General features: G+C 46.4%; 1 protein-coding gene and 1 long non-coding RNA gene across 5 annotated transcripts in view; one reads left to right on the top strand and one right to left on the bottom strand.

The window, feature by feature from the left end:
- The window catches only part of LOC142888373 (uncharacterized), a 376,178-nt gene that overhangs the window by 119,901 nt on the left and 237,421 nt on the right, over positions 1-18,856 (top strand). The gene's annotated exons all lie outside the window — the stretch shown is intronic.
- The window catches only part of LOC142888363 (MICOS complex subunit mic25a-like), a 43,499-nt gene that overhangs the window by 24,378 nt on the left and 265 nt on the right, over positions 1-18,856 (bottom strand). For 2 of the 4 annotated variants that reach the window (XM_076026599.1, XM_076026597.1), the window contains exons 2-6: positions 17,650-17,743; positions 17,135-17,255; positions 16,451-16,577; positions 7,499-7,522; positions 6,731-6,814 (exon numbers count right to left, since the gene is read on the bottom strand). In XM_076026599.1, coding sequence (XP_075882714.1) covers positions 6,731-6,814; positions 7,499-7,522; positions 16,451-16,577; positions 17,135-17,255; positions 17,650-17,743 — 450 coding nt within the window. Of the gene's footprint in view, positions 1-6,730; positions 6,815-7,498; positions 7,523-16,450; positions 16,578-17,134; positions 17,256-17,649; positions 17,744-18,618; positions 18,742-18,856 lie in introns of all 4 variants that reach the window. The other 2 variants (XM_076026600.1, XM_076026598.1) reach the window with 2 other exon arrangements.

The following is an 18,856-nucleotide window of genomic DNA, read 5'->3' as shown; positions in this document are numbered from 1 at the left end:
AGAAAGGGCACAACAATTCTTCCACGCTAGTGACCACACCCAGTACCAGGTGTTGGCTCTACTCTATGAGGACGACTTGTTCTTCTCAAACATGTTGAAAGTCCAACGGAGCATCAGTTTTTTTCACAGGAAAGGACAAACTGAGGGTTGGTTCTCAGTTTGTTTGTTTGTTTGTTTGTTTGTTTGTTGAATGCGCGGTTTTTCCGAAGATGCGGGCAGGTTTTCTGATCATCACGGTGCTGCTCCACTGGATTGTGGAAAAAAATAAATAAATAAGAAGCCGTGAACGGGGATAACGTGGAACCATTACGGTGGGCTCAGCATGATTCTAATAACCAATTAGCGAGTGTGAAACGAGCTAGCATGGCCACTCCGACGCCGCGCTGCCACGTCTGACTGGCTGAAAAAACATTCACTGTGTGATGTTTACTAGGGAGCCTCTTGGATTCCGGAGGGCCTTTGGTTTTCTCCAGCAGGAGTCCAGCTGAACGCTGAACAGCCGTTGCCAGTGTTTTACCCTCCGCTCGCTGCTAAATGCATTACAGATTTTTCCCTAATCCCAGCCGTCTGCCTCGTCTTTCTCTCCACTCGTTCATCTGTTTGGACCAAAAATCCTTGCCTTAATTTTTTTAGCGCAACGTCCTTCTTTTACTCTTCCTGTATCACTTTTATTAAATTTCCTCAAACTATGGCAGCTACGCAAGTCAAAAATACTCAGTTTCCTCTTTTTTTAAGAATAAATAAATTGGGCAGAATTATGGTCAAGTCCTCTCAGTGGCTGAAAGTTGCCTCGCACAATTTTGTTTTTTTGATTTCCGCTCTTCCAATGTGAGACTAACTCAAAGCAGCCACCCGGGCGGCAGAACTATAATAAAACAAGCGGCTAATCCGCTCCGCGGGCACCGGCAGTTCCAGAATCTCCACCTTCCAAATGTTTCACCAACAAACAGCACCGGCTGGGAGGAGGGACGGAGCAAGACGCAACTCGATACTACAGTTTAAAATACCTCAGTGTAGATGATGGAAAAACATGCCAACAAAATGACAACAGTTGCTCTGAGTCCGTATGCAATATTATAAACTATAGCATTTTTTTTTTATCATATGTTAAATTACAGAAAACACAAATATAGGCAAAAGAATTCCAGAAAACCCAAACAACTTATTCTCAGAAATAAACAATGTTCTATTTTAACATTTCGGTGTACGTTTAGATGAATGTACTGCCGTTGCAGTTAAGCGACTTCAAAACTGGCCATCGCTAAGCTCAATTACACAAAAAAATTGCTTGCAGCTAGCGAGCTCTGCAAGATTTATTTCTTTCAAGTAAGCTGAGAAGTAATTCAATGGGGTTATGTTGACCGTCCCTTTCAAGTTGTTTTTATGCTGTATTTTTTTTTTTTTATTATTTTTTTTTGTAAAGGCTGCAACTTCTGAAAATTCCAAACATTTCAAGGGGCAAATTCAAAAGAGTCACGGCCACAAACACAAACACTCGGCGCGAAGGCACTGAGAGATGAGACGCACAGACAGAGCAGGAAAAAGAGGCAGAAAATCTGGAATCACCAAACACCGCTGGAGCACGCGCGCACACACACACACACACACACACACACGCACACACACACACACACACACACCTTTGATCTGTGCGTAAAAGGAGCGGCCCTTTACCCACGCACACGCCCACTTTATCTAACCTTTCCGTCTGACCTGACGGCGACATTTACACAACACAAAAGAACTTTGTATGTCACACTATTGACCCTGAGCGCCGCATGAGGCAAAGACTGTGTGTGTGTGTGTGTGTGTGTGTGTGTGTGTGTGTGTGTGTGTGTGTGTGTGCAGAGAGAGATAGAGAGATAGTCATATGGAAGCCTAAAAAAAAAAAACCAAAACATTTCCATCTATTTCAGCCAATCCCACAGCTATTTTTTCCCTCTGCAATGTTACTCATTTTTCTCGAGGTAGCCTCGCTAGACTGCAGTGCACAGTGGCAAGCAAAGGGGGCGGTAGCACACCAAAAACGCACGATGATCAGCTTCAAGGTGACAGATGGAGGACTTTCTGTCACTTAAATGCATTAGATAAATCTATATTTTCTGGTAGAGTTCCACCTGGAGGCTGTTCATCAACTTTCTCTTGTTGAGATATTGAAACTTTAAAAACAAAGGTTCAATGTACTGGGACTCGCACTGGAATTAGAGTTAAAAAAAAAAAAAAAAAGTTTCTTGCTGTGGCAGTGTTTGCCACAGATGAGGGACACAGGCCCTTTTTTCTCTCTTTCTTTCTTTCTTTTTTTTTTTTTATCTAAACATAATTTCTCAGACAAAATAATGAGGCAACCCGTCCGAACGTAAGCCGCAAGTTCTGCAGTGTTAAGCAGCCGTTAACTTATTACGGAATTCATATCTTCATCTCCAGACGGCCGCTCGCCTCGATGGAAATATTGCTAACAAGCTAAACTAATAAGCAGCTCCAAAGCCCCGGCTGCAGCATATTGAGCAGAGAGCCTTCTGCAGGATGAAAGCGCTCCACTCCCGACTGTTCTCGGCGGGGCCCGCAGTGGAGGGATTTCCATCAGGAAGTGCAACGCGGCAGAAAAGTGAGTTTTTAATACAGCTTTAGGTGAGGGAGGTGGGGGTCGAGGGGAAGGGGGGTTGGAGGTGGGGGGGTTACATAAGTTCCAATCAGAGGCTCCTATGTGCCTATTTTGTCACAGTGCATGTATACTCATGTATATATATGTATATATATATATATATATGTATGTATATTAAAAAAAATGTCATTAATCGCATTGTGTGTTAATTTGTGATTAATTGTAAATGAATAGCAATTTTTAAGAGCAATTTTTTACCCTGCTCTGTATGTAACTTAACAAGATATTTTGTATATATTGTTTCTTATACTCTAGGAAGAATGCAGACGATAATAATAATATGTATGTATGTATGTATGTATGTATGTATGTATACATATATATATATATATATACATACATACATATTATTATTATTGTATATATATATATATATGTATACATACATACATACATACATACATACATACGTATGCGATTAATCGCGAGTTAACTCAGGACACTATGCGATTAATCACAATTAAAAATTTTAATCGACTGACAGCCCTAATATGTGTGTGTGTGTGTGTATATATATATATATATATATATATATATATATATATATGTATATATATATATATATACACATACATATATATATACACATACACATATATATATGTATATACACATATATATACACATATATATACACATACATATATATATACATACATATATATATACACATACATATATACACATATATATCACTTTTCTAGGCTATCAAAGGACTTTACATTTAACCTATTATTCATTCACACCACAATCACATATGGATCGATAGATAGATAGATACATAGATAGATAGATAGATAGATAGATAGATAGATAGACAGACATTTTTCAGTCTCTGCGTTTGCCAGCACCACCGTGGAAAATAAATAATGAAAAAAAAATAAACGGAAAAATACATAAATAAATAAATAAATAAATGCCATCTACGACTGTTTGGAGCGTGTCTGCTTGCGATTAGCGTGCAGATATTTCTGGTGCACGACTTGGAGGCCTCCGCTGACAGCGTTTCAAGCAACCTGTCAGACTGGGTGGAGGATTATTATCTCCTTCTGGATCCCCCGTCTCCACCCGATTCAGACTGCACTCCACGGTGACAGGGGCGCGTGCGAGAGCGAGACGAGACGAAAATAAATTAATTAATAAATCTGAAAAAAGAAAAGAGGCCAGACGAGGAAGTTGGCAGACAAAAGGGACATTTGAAACGTGCACGCGCGCACATGCACGTACAGGGACGCTTTATGCAAACATCAAAAGTCAAAACATTGCTTATTTTTATAATCACAACTTGCAGAGAAAGACAGGCGGCGTTCAAAAATAAGACATCCGGACATTAGAAATAATTGGGAGAAGCTTTTTAGTGGGAGCTCTGAATGGCAAAAAATAAATAAATAATAATGTTTCAATGGCGACGTCAGACTTCACACTGACAGAGAGGTTCAAGTCCAGGAAGTGGCAGCAGCTTCCTTTTTATTCCAGGATGTGTTTTGTCTAATAACTCAGGTCGGGAGCTTTTAACACACGTCAAACTGTGACACGTGTTAATGTGAAGGAGCGGAGAGACGTTAACTCAGCCCACCTTCAGAAATTAGCAAGTCACCACCAAGCTTTAGAGAAGCATTTAAAGGTCCCGCGGTGCTGAAATAGAAACTGTAATATACTGATAATGACGTGCTTCTAGCCTGTCAAACTGGATGCTGCAAACAGAGGGTCAACAGGACAACGCTGCTGCTGCTGAGTTTTGGTTCGCAATTATTCCTACATCGCTGCAGTCCTGCGAAAATATAAATCTGAAAATGGGTAAAAATGGAAAAAAAAAGAACACAAATGGGACCTCTGAGCAATTAAAAAGTTTAAAAATGTTAGTTTGCCGCAGACTGTGGAGTCTGCAAACACCCCGTCAATTTTTCTCATTCGGCACCTGATGTGCAGCGCACGTGCGCGCGACACACACGCGGCCGTCCACAAACACCCAAAGCCCTGCAGCAAACACAGCTGGTGCCACTCAGCCTGCCAGTCTTCTGCTCACTCTGCAAACCCAACCTGTTACTGAAGAGACCAACGTACACAGCCTGCTGGCGGCCAGACCTGCTAGCGCGAGTGTGTGTGCGTGTGTGAGTGTGTGTGTGAAATCTGAACTGAGAACCCTGAAAAAGTACCAAGTGTCTATTTAGGTGGACGGCACACTGCTGGTAATGCTAACGCTGGTTATGCTAAAATCTACGGTGACATGGACAGTAAGAGAATTAGTGACTGAGGAAAGGAAGGAAGGAAAGAAGGACAGGGAGGGAAGGGAGGCAAGGAGGGAAGGGAAACGGAAGGTATGGAATGGAAGCAAAAATGATTGAAGGGAGGAAAGGGGGAGAAAGAGAAAGAGAAAGAAAGAGGAAGCATGCAAGAAAAGACAGGAAGAAAAAGGAGAAATAAAGGCAGACTGGATTGAAAGGAAAAAAAGGTAGAGAAATTACTGATGATGATGAGGAAAGAAAACAAAGAGGATGAGGAAACCAGTGGATGAGCGAAAAGACCAAACAAAAGACAAGAAGGAGAACGACAGAAGGAAGTGGAGGACTGGACTCGACTGGATGCCTTTAAAACCAAAACGCACACAAACAGAAGCGTGCCGTCAGTGGGCGGAGCCAACGTGTCCCCCCCCCCGCCCCCGCCCCCCGCTGATGGCAGCATCACAGTGGGCTCCTCTTCAAACACTCATCCTCCACCGCTTGGACCAACATTCCGCTTCCTGGAAACTTTCCGGGCAGATTTCAAATCATTCAAAGAGCCGAGTGACTTAAAAAAGAAGTTAAAAAAAATAAAAAATAGAGAGAGCCGTTCGTGCCACTTCCACCTTTTAACAGGAGCCTCTGAGTTTCCTGTTAGGTTCCTCCTGAGGTTCCTGCTGAGGCCGGGACTTTATTCCAGCCTCCGCATCCTCTTCCTCCGCCAGGTGGATGAAGGCGGGGGCGGAGGTGGGGGGGGAGGGGCCTTGAAACGGCTCCCTGGAGACGGCCCGTCCCGCAGGAAAGGCACTCGCAGCAGCAGTTTTTATTTATTTATTTATTTATTTATTTTTGTCAGCACTGTGCTAACTCAGCTGCGGCGGCTAATTGAGGCTCGCTGGAGACACATTTGAATATTCAAGTAAAAAAAAAAAAAAAAAAAAAGGAGGAAAAAAACCTCAACGATGTTGCTGTTTTTATCAAAGGGCCCTGAAGAAAACACCGTCGAAGAAACTGTGCTCACAACACTCGCTTTATCTCACTATTGAGGTAAAAAAGAACTCGACGACCAAAGAAAACCGCAAACCAATGTTATTTTACCATTTATCTCAATTGACGTTTGCTCCGCACAACAACCAAAAATTGAAAGGCAGCTATTTGGAGGCAAATGCATGCGATTTGTGTAAGTTGCTGACAACGAGCCAAAGGTAATAAGTGTCATCTCAGTTTTTGGCAAAGGCAGGGACAGATTTGCTGGTCACAAACTGCAGATTTACAACCACAATTCGAGCGTCACCGACTGAAACGCCCGTCGACTTTCCATAAAGTCTCTCAACCAAAAATATTAGTTTAAAAATTTATGGGCGAGAGAGAAAGAAAAAAATTCCTCCAATGCGCAAAAAAAGTTTTAACGCTGGCGCGAGTTGTGTTTGGAAACAGAGCTGATGCACAAAATGTTGGAAGGAAACAGGTTTTCAGAATAAACTCTTTCTGCGTCTCCGCCGGATGTTTCTGCGTTTTTTTTGTGGTTTTTGTCACAAGGACGTTCGTGGAGGCTGGCTTGCGAGGATTGGACGGTCACGAAACCACGCGATGCGGCTCAAGTGCCAGCGTTTCAAGTGTGAACCCTTCATCATCCATCTCCAGAAGCTCCCGTCTGAAGTGCTTCTCGCCAAGAACGAGTGCGGAGGAGCGAATCAGCATCCGGGGAGGCGGCAGCTGCCTGGGCAACCTGTTTGAACGTTCCTTTAGTGTGGCCGACGACTGAAGTTAAAATATCTTCATCCTAATCGTCCCAACACCGCGTTCGTATGTGTGTGTGTGTGTGTGTGTGTGTGTGTTTGCTTTGTACCCGTTTCTGCAGTTGTGCCAGCTGCTCCCTGTAGAAGGCGTCCATCGCTTTCAGCTGTGAATCTTTCTTCTGCAGCTGCTGAGCCTGCATGACACACACACACACACACACACACACACACACACACACACACACACACACACACACACACACACACACACACACACACACACAGAGGGAGAGAGAGAGCGAGGATTAAACGCCGTGTTCGATGCTAAAGTCATTACGCTGACTTTGCATTTTTTAAAGCAGGATGTGGAGTTTACACAGCGGGAGTAAATCCCCGTTACCTGTGTACATTTTACCAGCTCCCCCAGCGACTCTGCGCGCGTCCCTCTCGTGCATATTTGAACATTAGATTTGTGTGTGTGGGGGAGGGGGGGCTCTCTGAATTTTTTTTGCTAACCGGTGTGCGAGGGAATGCGAGGTCAATGTTTTTTAACGGCGCGTCCACGGAGCGACGTGACGCAAACAGAGAGCAGCAGCAGGACGTTTTTTTCTCTTACATTCTGGTGTGATGCAAACTTTTCGAGAGCGCATTTTACACGGACATGCATATTTTTGACGTGCCGCGTGAAAAGTAGACACACGTGGACAAATGTGCAAGTATGACTGACAATTGGCGAAACACACGTCATGACTTTGTAAGATGGAAAAAGACGAGATCTGCAAAAGAATTAAACAAATGGAGAACTTGGATGGACGGACGGACGGACGGACGGACGGATGGACGGATGGATGGACTGCTATGATTCTGAAGAATCTTACCATGGCTTCTATCTCATCTGCAGACTAAAGTCGTTGGGAAAACAGAGAGAGAGAGAGAGAGAGAGAGAGAGAGAGAGAGAGAGAGAGAGGTCACAGGACGTTCGTCGGTCTGCGTCTACCCATCATGCATTGGGCTCCATGCTACCGTGGCTGCGGACACTGCGAGGGAACTGAACGCAGGACTGCAGCAGCAGCAGCAGCAGCAGCAGCTTAAAGACGAGTCGACGCTCACAAACTGAGGGATTCATCCTAGTTGTTGAGTCTGGTGTGAGCTGACGCTCTCTGGCCAGGACCAGGCAGAAACAGGAAGGATTCAATTAATTAAGGAAGAGAAGACAAAAAAAAAAAAATGCGCAGGGCTCCTTCCTATCTTGTGTCGCTACGTGTTCTTTATTTATATATTCTTTTTTTTTTTAATTTGCAGTCAGAGAATCAGATGAGTCCTCCAGTGTTACTCCAGGGACCAACGAGTTTGGTGCAGATAACAAGCTGTCAGACGTGACTTTAGACCACACGCGCGCGCACTCGAGAGGCTAGCAGAGGCTTTGTCACGATGCAGCCGACACAATGTTGCTGTCAGCGAGCCGGTTAATCACCAGTGACGCTGAATCTGAAAACACCTGACAGCCACATGTAGAAGGAGAACGGAGGTGCTGCAGCGTGAAGTCTGAAGTCCCCCGCACATCCATCCAGAAACGCTCAGATGGGAATCAACGCACTCAAAGAACAATCAGTGTCCTTAGGAGGGGACAAAAAAGAAGGAAAGCAGAAGCTGTGGTCGAAAGTTCAGTTTGCTCAGAGAAGCAACCAGAAGTTTGACATTTGGCAAATTTGGATTTTTATTGCACTTCTCCTAAAAAGCTAATTTTTCAGAGTTACTTCATGAAAATCTCCAAAGTGGAGCTGCAATGAAAACAATAAAGTCTAAAAAAACAAACAAACAAACAAACCATGAATGAACCCATGAAAACTGTAAATTGAGAAGTAATAAAAGCTCAGTTGCTGCAGTGTGGATGTTTCCTCACAATACGGGGGGAAATGTGCATTTCTCTGCTCCTTTTACAACATGGCTCCTGCCTCAGTACTGACCAATCAACTGTCAGTTTTAGAATGTCAAGCTTCCATATCTAAACACAGAGAGTGATTTTTGAAATGGCCTCCTTCCTTTACAGTGTGTGTGTTATTTTGCTTATTTATTTTCTTACGGGCTCTTTTCCACACGGACGTGCTGGGAAACGTCCCGTCAGGTTACCTCGAAGCTGTATCAGGTTCGAATGATGATGAATGAACTGCGCCAAACCAAAAAAGACGGCAAGCGGCACCGATATCAGCTAAGACGGACGTGTTTTGGGTTTTTATTTATTTATTTGTTTTTTTTTCTTGAGAAGAGCTCCAGCTCTTGCTGTCAAGCAGCCACATTGCATCGCAGGTCTTTGCGAAGGCTCGGCAGATGGGGGGCGGACCGGGACGGGACTGGTATCGGTTCCTGGGAGAGGCCGCAGGGAGAACCAGCGAGGGCTCGGCGCCGGAGTCGGTTTTCTTTTCCTTTTTTCTATCCCTCTCTCTCTCTCTCTCTCTCTCCCTCTCTCTCTCTGGGTCGAGCGTTTCGCCATGTGAGAAAAGCAGCAGCGGCAGTCTGTTCTCACTCCCTCCCTCCCTCCCTCCCTCCATCCATCCCCCCTCCCCCTCTTTATTTACTCTGCCGCGTTTATTTAACACACAGCTCCCGGCGAGGCAATAAATTAGCACTCGGTATTAATCTGACTGATAATTATAGCCAGGAGACTATAGAGGAAGGAGTCAGACAATACGGGCCACCCCCTCCCCTGCCCCTCCTCCTCCTCCCCCCCTCCTCCTCTTCTTTCCTGCTCGAGGGGGAGAGCGCAAGGAGTTTGCTTCTGCTACAAACAAACTGTGCTTTAAAACGTGCTCGTGGGAGATCCACTTAATCTGCACGCGCCCGACATAATGTACGGCTTTTTTTTCCGCCTCCTCTACTTGTACGAGGTTTTTCCTCGGCGTCGAGGCGACTGTTCCCCATCCGATTTACGTCCCCTTTTAGGTCTCGTAGCGTTGGATTCATGCCGTCACGTTGGTGCAGACAAACACTTTCCAGTGCCGGTGTGACGTCAACGGTAGCTGCGTTTCCATTACAGAAAAATGACAAAATAAAAGCGATATTTCTAAGATTTCGTCAAAGTACAATTGTGGTTTGCAGGTGTTTCCACTGAGCGGTGTGAAGCGATGCAAGCCGTAGTTCTCATCAAATCTCGTCCCGCGAGATTAGCGAGAATAGGGTTTGCTGTCAAGAATGGCTGTTATATTTTTCTCTTTGAATACTTGATAAATAAATTACTAAATAAATAAAAAAATGTTTGCGTCTCCTCCTCCGTCCAAACACAACGCGTCATTTTCACTTGAAGTGAACTGGTCACGTGATCCCATACGTCACGTCCGCCAACGTGTAATTGCAAAAAAAGGGTTTCCATGACACTTTTGCGACATACCACATATTTGGGTTTTTTTTCTATTTGTGAGCAGGACTGAACAGTGCAGCATGTGGCTAAATGTTTAGTGCCTGCACTTAAAAAAAAAAAAAGCGCGTGTCTCTCACACACACACATGCGTGAGGCATCCGTCTGCAGGTGAGTATCTCCGACACTCCTCCCTCAGGTACTGACCGTACGCGGCCTTATTGTCTTGTGTCACTGCCAGTCAGAGGCAGAGAAATGTTGAATCTCTCTGTGTGTCTCTCTGGGTGCAGGCAGCGGCTCCGCAGACACTCTAATGGGTTTACATGCAGAATCCGTGTCGGCTCCTGCTGATTACAATTACCGATACAACCGCGGGCTTATCTGCGCGCCACCTTCCCCTCGCTCTCCTTCCCCCTCTCCCTCCCTCCCTCCCTCCCTCGCTCCTTCCACTCACTTCGCTCTGTGCAGCTCCTCTGCGCCCTCAGTTCCCCCGACCTTCCTCCTCCCACTCCCACTCCCCCTCCCCCACTGCTGCGATTCATTTCCCTCCTCTTCTCCGAGAACTTCCAAGTCGTCGCGCTTCGATGTGACAAGATTCATTCGCGGGGCTGCGACCCTGCCTGAGCACCTGCTCTGTATTCACGGCTGCGACGCTCCCTAAATTGCTTGACAGAAGTAAACCCCGTTAACAAAAAAAAAAAAAAAAAAAAAAAAAGACCAGACGATAATGAAAAAAAAAAGAAACCCTGCGCGCTGGAACAAAGCAACTCGTTTGGCCCGTTTTTCACTCATCTAAGTGGCGTAATAACGGCGTGTCGCCATATGTCCGACTAAATAAGCAGTCAGACAAGCGCGTGATGAAACATCGGGCCGCTAAGCGGCTCGTGCGCGCGGCCATAATGAAGCGTGTCCCCATCTGCCTCGGCCCGTCTCGTCCCTCGCGCCCCGTGTGTGTGTGTGTGTGTGTGTGTGTGTGTTCGCCGTGAGGAGCACAACTGTTTCCCTCACAGCCACCAGCGAAATATTCAACCAGTTTGCGCACGGGGACGGCGGCGGCGGCAGCGGTGGTGGTGGCGGTGGTGGATTCTCCCGCTATTTCACACCAGCGACGCGGGTAGAAACTAGAGGGGCGGGAGGGTCGCGCACCAATCAGAGGACACACCAGGCTGCTTCCGAAACAACAACAACAACAACAACAACAACAACAGGACAGACAGACGATGTGATTGGACGGATTGCCACGCCGTCAAATGCTGCAATTTTTCCAACATGTACAGCTTGTTTGTATTTTCTTTGCGGCTTGACCTAAAATAAGAGAAAACTTTTTTTTTCAGTTTCTCAGAAGAAAAAAAAAAAAAAAATCATCACAGCAAATAAATAACCTGTAGCATATGAAGATACAGAGATTTATAGATAGTGACTGAAACTCTAAAAATATTCATATATTTTCAGTATTCAAACGGAGGAGACCGAGAGGAGCAGCTAAAGTGAAGGGGGGAGCCAGCCAGTGGTAAGAGTAACAGAGGACCTGGAGTGCCAGTTCAAACTGTGAAGGTTGGCGGAGAGAGAAAATAAAGTTTTTCTCCGACGACGTATAAATGATTCTATTTCACACCTGAGATTTGAGAACTGATTATAACAACTGGCGGGCAGAGAGACAAAACAAGTGATGGAATGGGAGAGAGATGAAAGTCAGGGGGGCATTGAACAGGCTTTGGTTGCCATCTAGTGTTGCCTAGTGGAACTTCACAGGCTTCGAGAAACCTCTTTAAATGTGTATTTGTTTTAAGCGCAGGGACAGTGAACCAAAAACAAGCACCGGACTTCAGTCTTGAGGTCTGTACAGCAGGCCACCAATCAGCAATCGGCACATCACAGCTGACACCACGCGACCCTCCAGCAGGTAGAAAATACATTTAAAAAAATCCTCTGATAAAACCGGACTTCAGCACCTTGGAGAGCGCCGCCGCCGCCGCCGCCACCTCTGGGGGCCGCGGCGTCAGGTGGCGGTTCGGCGTTGTGGAACGGGGAGTATAGGCGCCTGTCAAGCCCAGCCGTCACAGTTCGGCCCCCCAGAGGGAGAAACTGTCAGAGCAGTCCAATAAAAAGCTGACCAGCTGTTGCGCCGCAACTTTAGACACACACACACACGGAAAAAGAAAAAAATCTCGACATGGATTTCTGGTATTTCGTTACAGTCCTACACAGAAACCCGGCCACAGTCACAGGACTTGTTACAGTGTCACGAGGTGATGGTGAATGCAGCATTAAAAGAAAATAGATCTTATCCCCTTTGTTTTATGCCGAAATTAACAAAACAAAATAGTGTAAAACAAAGCACTGTCGGCCAGTGTGCAATGACTTATTGAATTATTCCTTATTTAATCATATTTTACGAGACTTATCGCGTCTTACCCTCAATCTATTCCTTTATTCTATTCCCACGGCGGGGGGGTGCTCCACATCAGCTGAACCTCAGCGTCTCTGCCCTCGTCGTCGTTAATTCGCCAACCCTTGAAGACGCCGGGGGCGACAAAAGGACGCGCGCGTTCTCCCACGCCGCCCATTAATCCTCAGACAAAACCCCACGCCAGCGGAATTAATTGGAAAACCGGCTCTTCCGTCGCCTTCCACATTGTGCTCTCCCCGACCAGATGCAATCCGATTGTTAGCTCGCGCTCGTGGCGGACGAGTCGGAGGGACGTCGGGTTTGCGAGCGGCGGCATTTTGCATTAGCGGCGAGCTCCATCAGAGGGAGTTAAAGGGCAGATAATAGGACGGGGCCCTCTTAATTGTTCCACGAGGGCAAAAAATGAAAAGGGAGAGAAAATTTACCATATGCAAATGTGATTTATAACCTTTCTGCCTTCCGACAGCCACCAAAAGGCCATTAAGGCGTTGGAGAGAAAAGGAGAAAATCCCTTTTAGGGGCCTTCAGTTTCCACTTCCCTCCTCTTTTCTTTACGTTCTTAGCGGCTCTCGCCGGCCATTCTGAAATTAATCTGTGCAAGACTCGCCATTAACAAAGGCCGCCGGCGGGATGGAAGGGGTCTCGGCGGCCAGACGGGTGGGAGGGAGCTGGGAGGAAGAGGCCAGAGGATGAGGCGCTTCAGTGGGAGGAGGACAAAAGAGGTCCAGGGAGTGAAAGGCGGCGAGGGTGGACGTGCGAGAAAAAAAAAAAAGAGTAGCGCGCGTGCGATGTTGCAAATAATTGTCTTGGAGCTGTGCAGCATGTGTCGCGCACGTGCACGCGCACCCACACAAAGCTCTCACTCGCCTCCACCTTCTGCTCACAGCTCAAGGCTAAACGCTACAATGCTTCTTTCTCTGTTTCTCTACTCGATGATTCTTTTCTCCTCCTCGTCCTTCGGAAGATCGGAAAAATTGTTTCTCTACATTCTTCAACAGTCGGCTCTTTTTTCTTTTTTTTTTCCTCCTCGGCTAAACTTCCTGCTGCCAATCAAAACTACGAAGAAGAACGACGTGACGTGGCCAGAGACGGATGTCGGCTGCAGCTGCAGCAGCAGGTCAAAGGTCAGCGAATCGACCCGACACCCAGCAGGGATCAAGTTGAGGGATGAAGTTCTTGGACGCTGCAGTTACAGGTGTTCCTGCCCCCCCCCCACCCCCCCTTCTCCACAGCATCCTCCGGAACTTTTTGCCCACTCGCTCTTTCGTCACTCCTCTCTCTCTCCTTTTCATTCATTCATTCATTCCAAATCAACCCCAACGACAAAAATAAACCGTCGCCGAGGGCGTCTTTTATGTCGCCACCGACGCCTCCATCCCCCGATTCCTCCCCCGGGGGGGCGCCGCGTCGCTCGGCTAAACTCCGCCACCTCTTCGCCCTCCTGCAGGAAACGTTAAAATCGCTCTTGGCGCCTCTCTCGCTCTCACTCTCTCTCTCTCTCTTTCCTCGAGCCTCCTCTTCATCACCTCCTCGTCGCCTCACTTCTGCCAGGAAGCGCGTCACCCTCGTCCTCGTCCTCGCTTTCACCGCCATCCATTCGCCGGCTCCTCCGCCTCCTTAATCCCCGCGGCCCCGCCCTCTTCGCTAAACGTTCCGCCTGGCCCCTTTCAGCTCCGCAACATCCCCCCCCGACCCCATTTACTCCGTCAATGCTTCATCAGCTGCCGCCACTTACTTCTTGTATACGTTCTGACTCCCCGCTCATCCGTTCCGTCCCAGAAATACTGCATTACATTAACGCCTCCCCCCCCCCCGACCTCAATAGCGCTGAGATTAATATGAGTCATCTGTCAAGTGTCAGAGTCGGTTCTGGCCGACACTTTCGACGACGGCGTATTAAGAAGAGAAACAATTTCGGCTGAATAAAAACGTCCAATTTACGCGAGCGAGTCGAGCGTGGAACCGGCGCTTGTTGCCGAGGAACTGGCAGGACGCTAAAGCGATAAGAGCGCGGCCGCATCCATCAGCACGTTAATCTGACGCTAATGAAAGAAACTTTATGTTTGCATCGGTTTTATCACTGATCAGCCCGGATCCGAGCCCGGCGGCTGCGGCTCAGCGACAAATTGATGTATTCAGCGGCTGCGAGACAAATCAAAAACTAATATTGTTGTCGTCAGTTGAATTGCTGACAGTTTTTTCGTTTGTTTGCAACCAGAATGCATCAAAGCACGCGTGACGCCCGCAGGTCTTCCACTTCGACGTCACCTGTGTGAAAGCGGCGCCACGTTTTGGAGGAGTGAGGAAAATTCCGAGGACGTTAAACCGAAGGAGGAAAATAAGTCAACTGAGGGGGAAAAAAAATGTCAAAAGAAATTGTAACCAGGCAATAAATGAAGGAGAAGAAAGACGGAGCAGACAGGCAGCAGCTTGGTTCTTTGTTTACTGCTTGTGTGTTTCCAGTGTTGTTGTTAAAACTGTATCCCTTTTTATTACTTTATTTATTCCCTAAATTATGTGTTTCAATAGCCGGCATAACAAGCAAACTGTTTATTAAGATGTTTTTAGTTCCATAACTTATTGTGGGGTTTGTTTTTTTTTTCCTTTTTTTAAAAAAAATGAATAAATGTAACAGTCCATCAAGGAAACGTCAACCTATCAGACGTCTAATAAACAGAATTAGGGCTGATTTTGTGGGGTTAACAGTTGATGGAGGAGGATGAGGGCATAGCTATAGAACACAAGATTGATAAAATTTCATCTCAGCTGTACATGAGGAATAAATTTGACCACTGAAAATGTTTTTTTTGTGGTATAAAATGACAAAAAGTTCGAAAATATGATGTGAAAAGAGCAGAAATTATTGACTTCATATTATTATTATGGGTTTTAATGGAGGGGAGGAAAAAAAAAAAAGTCTAATCATGTTCTTCCCTCAGGTTCCTGTGTATTCATAACATGTAATTACAGGGAGCCCTGAGCACCGGGGGGTTCTGGTCCCGCTCGGCTGCTCGTCCTGCTCCCGCCGTTCCTCCAGCAGCTTTTCTATTAGCGGCAGCGGCTGGATGTTGGCGGGGAGATAACTGCGCGTCTCAACGCAGCAGCAGGCGGGTTTGGGGGGTTTGGGGGGGTGGAAGGAAGGAGTCACGTGACTCCAGGTATCAGCTGGCGTGTAAAACAAGCTTCCCCTCTTTTTGACCGAAGCTGCGAGCGCCTCGCGCCGCTCCTATCTGCAGCCCCGGGAAGCTCTCAGGGTGCAATTTACCGCTTGCAACGCGCCGATAATGCAGTCTCCGGGGCAGGAAGCAGGAAGTGATGGGGGGGGGGGGAAATGGCTGAGGGAGGGCGAGATAGATAGAGGGAGAGGTGAGCCGAGCGAGCGGGAGGTCGGACGGACGGACGGACGGACGAGGCGCGGGGAGTATCAACGTGGAAAATTACAAATGCGTTGGCCAGACCCAATTTGTCGGAAGCGTTTCAACATGTGATAAACAGATTGAGAGAGAGGGGGGGGGGGGGGAGAGAGAGAGAGAGAGAGAGGGGGGGGGGAAAGCTCTCGGGACGGAATGATTTGAGCGGCTGAGAACTTATCTCCCGCTGCTGAGAAACACTCAAATGAATCCACATTTGAAAAGGCTTCTCTGAGTGCCGACCGCAGCCGTTGACGCTGAGATCGCAACAGCTCCACCAACAGGTGGCTCCAAGGCGGTGCAGCGCAGGCAAGAATCCCCCCCCCGCATGCATCGGAGTAGCGTCGCTGCAGCTTGAACTTATTTCTTCAGCCGTTTCCACCCGCGCCGACAAGACAAACATTTGCAAACGCGCGCTGTGATGTCACAAAGGGGACTGACACCTCTTCCGTGTCCCCCTGAGACCGCCCCCCCCACCCTTTTTTTTGTTTGTCCGCCCCCCCCGTCCACGTGGAAGGTCAAAGCATCAGTTTTAGCAGGAAGTTGAATCGCAGCTCTTTAAAAAAATCGTAGGAGGCCTCAAACACGGGGCTAAATAAGATGCTTTCTGTCGATCCGGAGGGGTTTTTCGAGGTAATTTGTGCCGTCGTGTTCGTACCAGCTGTTTGACCCCCTCTGCTTCCTGCCGCGTGGACAGTCTCTCCCGGGTCATGGCTCTGGTCAGCTCCTCCCTCTCCGCAATCTTGGCCAACTCCTCCTTCAGTCTGGCCTGATGCCGTTCGTACCTGACACACACACACACACACACACACACACACACACACACACACACACACACACACACACACACACACACACACACACACACACAGTAAACATTCCCACAAGGTGGCTCCAAATCTCATCTTCAGATTCACTTTAATTGTCACTTAGATGCACTGTTTAGGTACATACATGTAAAAAAAACTTATGCACGGAGGCACCAATGCAATAAAAAAGAAAAATAAGATTGGAAATACATTAATAAAAAATCTAAGATAGACACATGATACAGACCTAAAAAAAACCCTGCTAAGGACAATAACAATAAAACATTAAATAAATAATAAAACAAGGTGCAAGGTGCAGAGAGTTATTGCACAATACATGACACTGTCATTTAGCAGTCTATTGGCTGGCGGGGGAAAACTGTTCCTCAGAACTGCTCGTGCGGGCTGAGAGGATCTTGTGTCCCTTCACTCTTTATGAACAAGGTGGTGATTCAAAAAACCCAAACACGGAGTTACTGATTCCACACAGTTATTCAGTTGCATCGGAACTTATGTCTTTTTCTGTTTCTAACCTGTTCTGTTCCTCCTTAGTGGGAGAGGCCGGAATGCTGGTGCTGGACTGAGGTCTGGGTGGGGCCGCAGGAGGGCTCTTCTGCTGAGGTTTGGAACTTGGACCGTTGTTCTGAGAGGCTCCTGGACAGAAGTGGATGAAAACCAGCCACGATTAATGTCTAGTGCCTTACAGAATCTGCATTAAAAATCAATTAAAACAGTGTGATCAGGAAAGAGGCTGTGTGTGCAAGATAGTGCCATCTAGTGGACAAAAAACATACAAGGGGCTAATTTCCAGAACTGTTTCTCATCAAATTCTTACCAATATCAAAACAACAAAGTGAAGTTAAGAATGTTTTTCTTTTTTCTTTTTTTTTCCCCGGGATTTCAAATATCCTTGTCACAAATAACTGGGAAACTGAATTTGCATGATATAAATAAACAGTGAGTAATAAAATTTTAAAAAAGAAAGTTAGTCAATGGTTCTCTGTTCTTCCTGGGGTCACGGTGTGGAAAACTATAACAAAAAAAATACCTGTGTCTTTCTTCGGGACAGAGGTGGATGACGATGAGCGTTCTGGAGGGATGTTGGCGACTCCTCTCATCCTCTGGAGAACATCTTCTGACAGCTGGACAGGCAAAGAAAAGGCAAAACTGAGTGTAATGGCAATAACATAACATTTAAGATAAACATTCATATTGCAGAGCTCTCGTTGATCTCTGCAGTAAGTTGGATTCAGGATTTATCCACTCATACTCTGTGTGACAGTACATCTGGCCTTCCTGTGGATACCGGTGGCAAGTAGGAGGCAAACAGTGGTGTTGCTCGATTCAAAGTCTGACACTTTGGGAACAGTGGGATCCATCGGGATCATCAGCTGGTTCCAATGAAACGGTTAAAACGTTGCTGGCTGCAGCAAAAACCACAGGAGGAGGCGCTCGCTACTGACTCACTGTTTCTATGACTAACATCATTTGAATGTGGAGGAAATGTCTGCTGCTGTAGCTGCTGTAACTGGGTTTAGGACTTCAAGTCAACCCAAATCAAAAACTGCAACCTCAGAAACCACAACAAACCCAGCATGGGTGCCTGGGACGGGCGCCACGCCGAACCTCATTTGGAAAACCGCTATTTTAAGACGCGGCTGAGCTTGACTTTACTTACTTAAGAGAATTGCAACATTTTGAGCTCTTAAAGTAAAAGCGATTAATAAAGCAACATAACGGGCATACCATGGAACAATAATCATACACTTTTACAACAGATGAGTCGCTGTAACCGAACCTGAATAGGAGATTTGCTGTTAGCAGCCTCTAATTTGCTGCGGCACTGCTGCCATTCTCGTTAGCTTGAGCCACGCCAAATAAAATATTTACTATAATAAATATATAGCTGATTGATGTGATATTTATCGGCCGAATTCAAAAGACGAATTTGAGAATATTCGATCCTTCTTTAATTGTCTGTATCATGAATTTGTTTTATGAAAAAAACAAAACAAACCTCTAACTCGAGCATATTATTCCTGCAGTTTGGTGCGGCAGCGAAGGCATCTTTTCGGTCGTAAATCAACCTGACTGAACACCTGCACCATTTCCCATCATCTGCACTTCACCACAGGCTTTTCTGGGTGGACACAACGCGTGTTTGAACTACGGACAAGATAGTAGGGCTGAGTTTAAAACGGCTACACGTTAGCGGCTAGTTAGCCGATGGGCGCATTATTATGATTAGAGCGGCG

The sequence above is a fragment of the Nelusetta ayraudi genome, unplaced genomic scaffold (genome assembly GCF_046127955.1).
Source record: "Nelusetta ayraudi isolate G7.1 ecotype Tasmania unplaced genomic scaffold, CSIRO-AGI_Nayr_v1 ptg000019l, whole genome shotgun sequence".
NCBI classification, from domain to species: domain Eukaryota; kingdom Metazoa; phylum Chordata; class Actinopteri; order Tetraodontiformes; family Monacanthidae; genus Nelusetta; species Nelusetta ayraudi.
The sequence above is the reverse complement of the archived record's forward strand: the minus strand, read 5'-3'. Positions and strand labels throughout refer to the sequence as shown.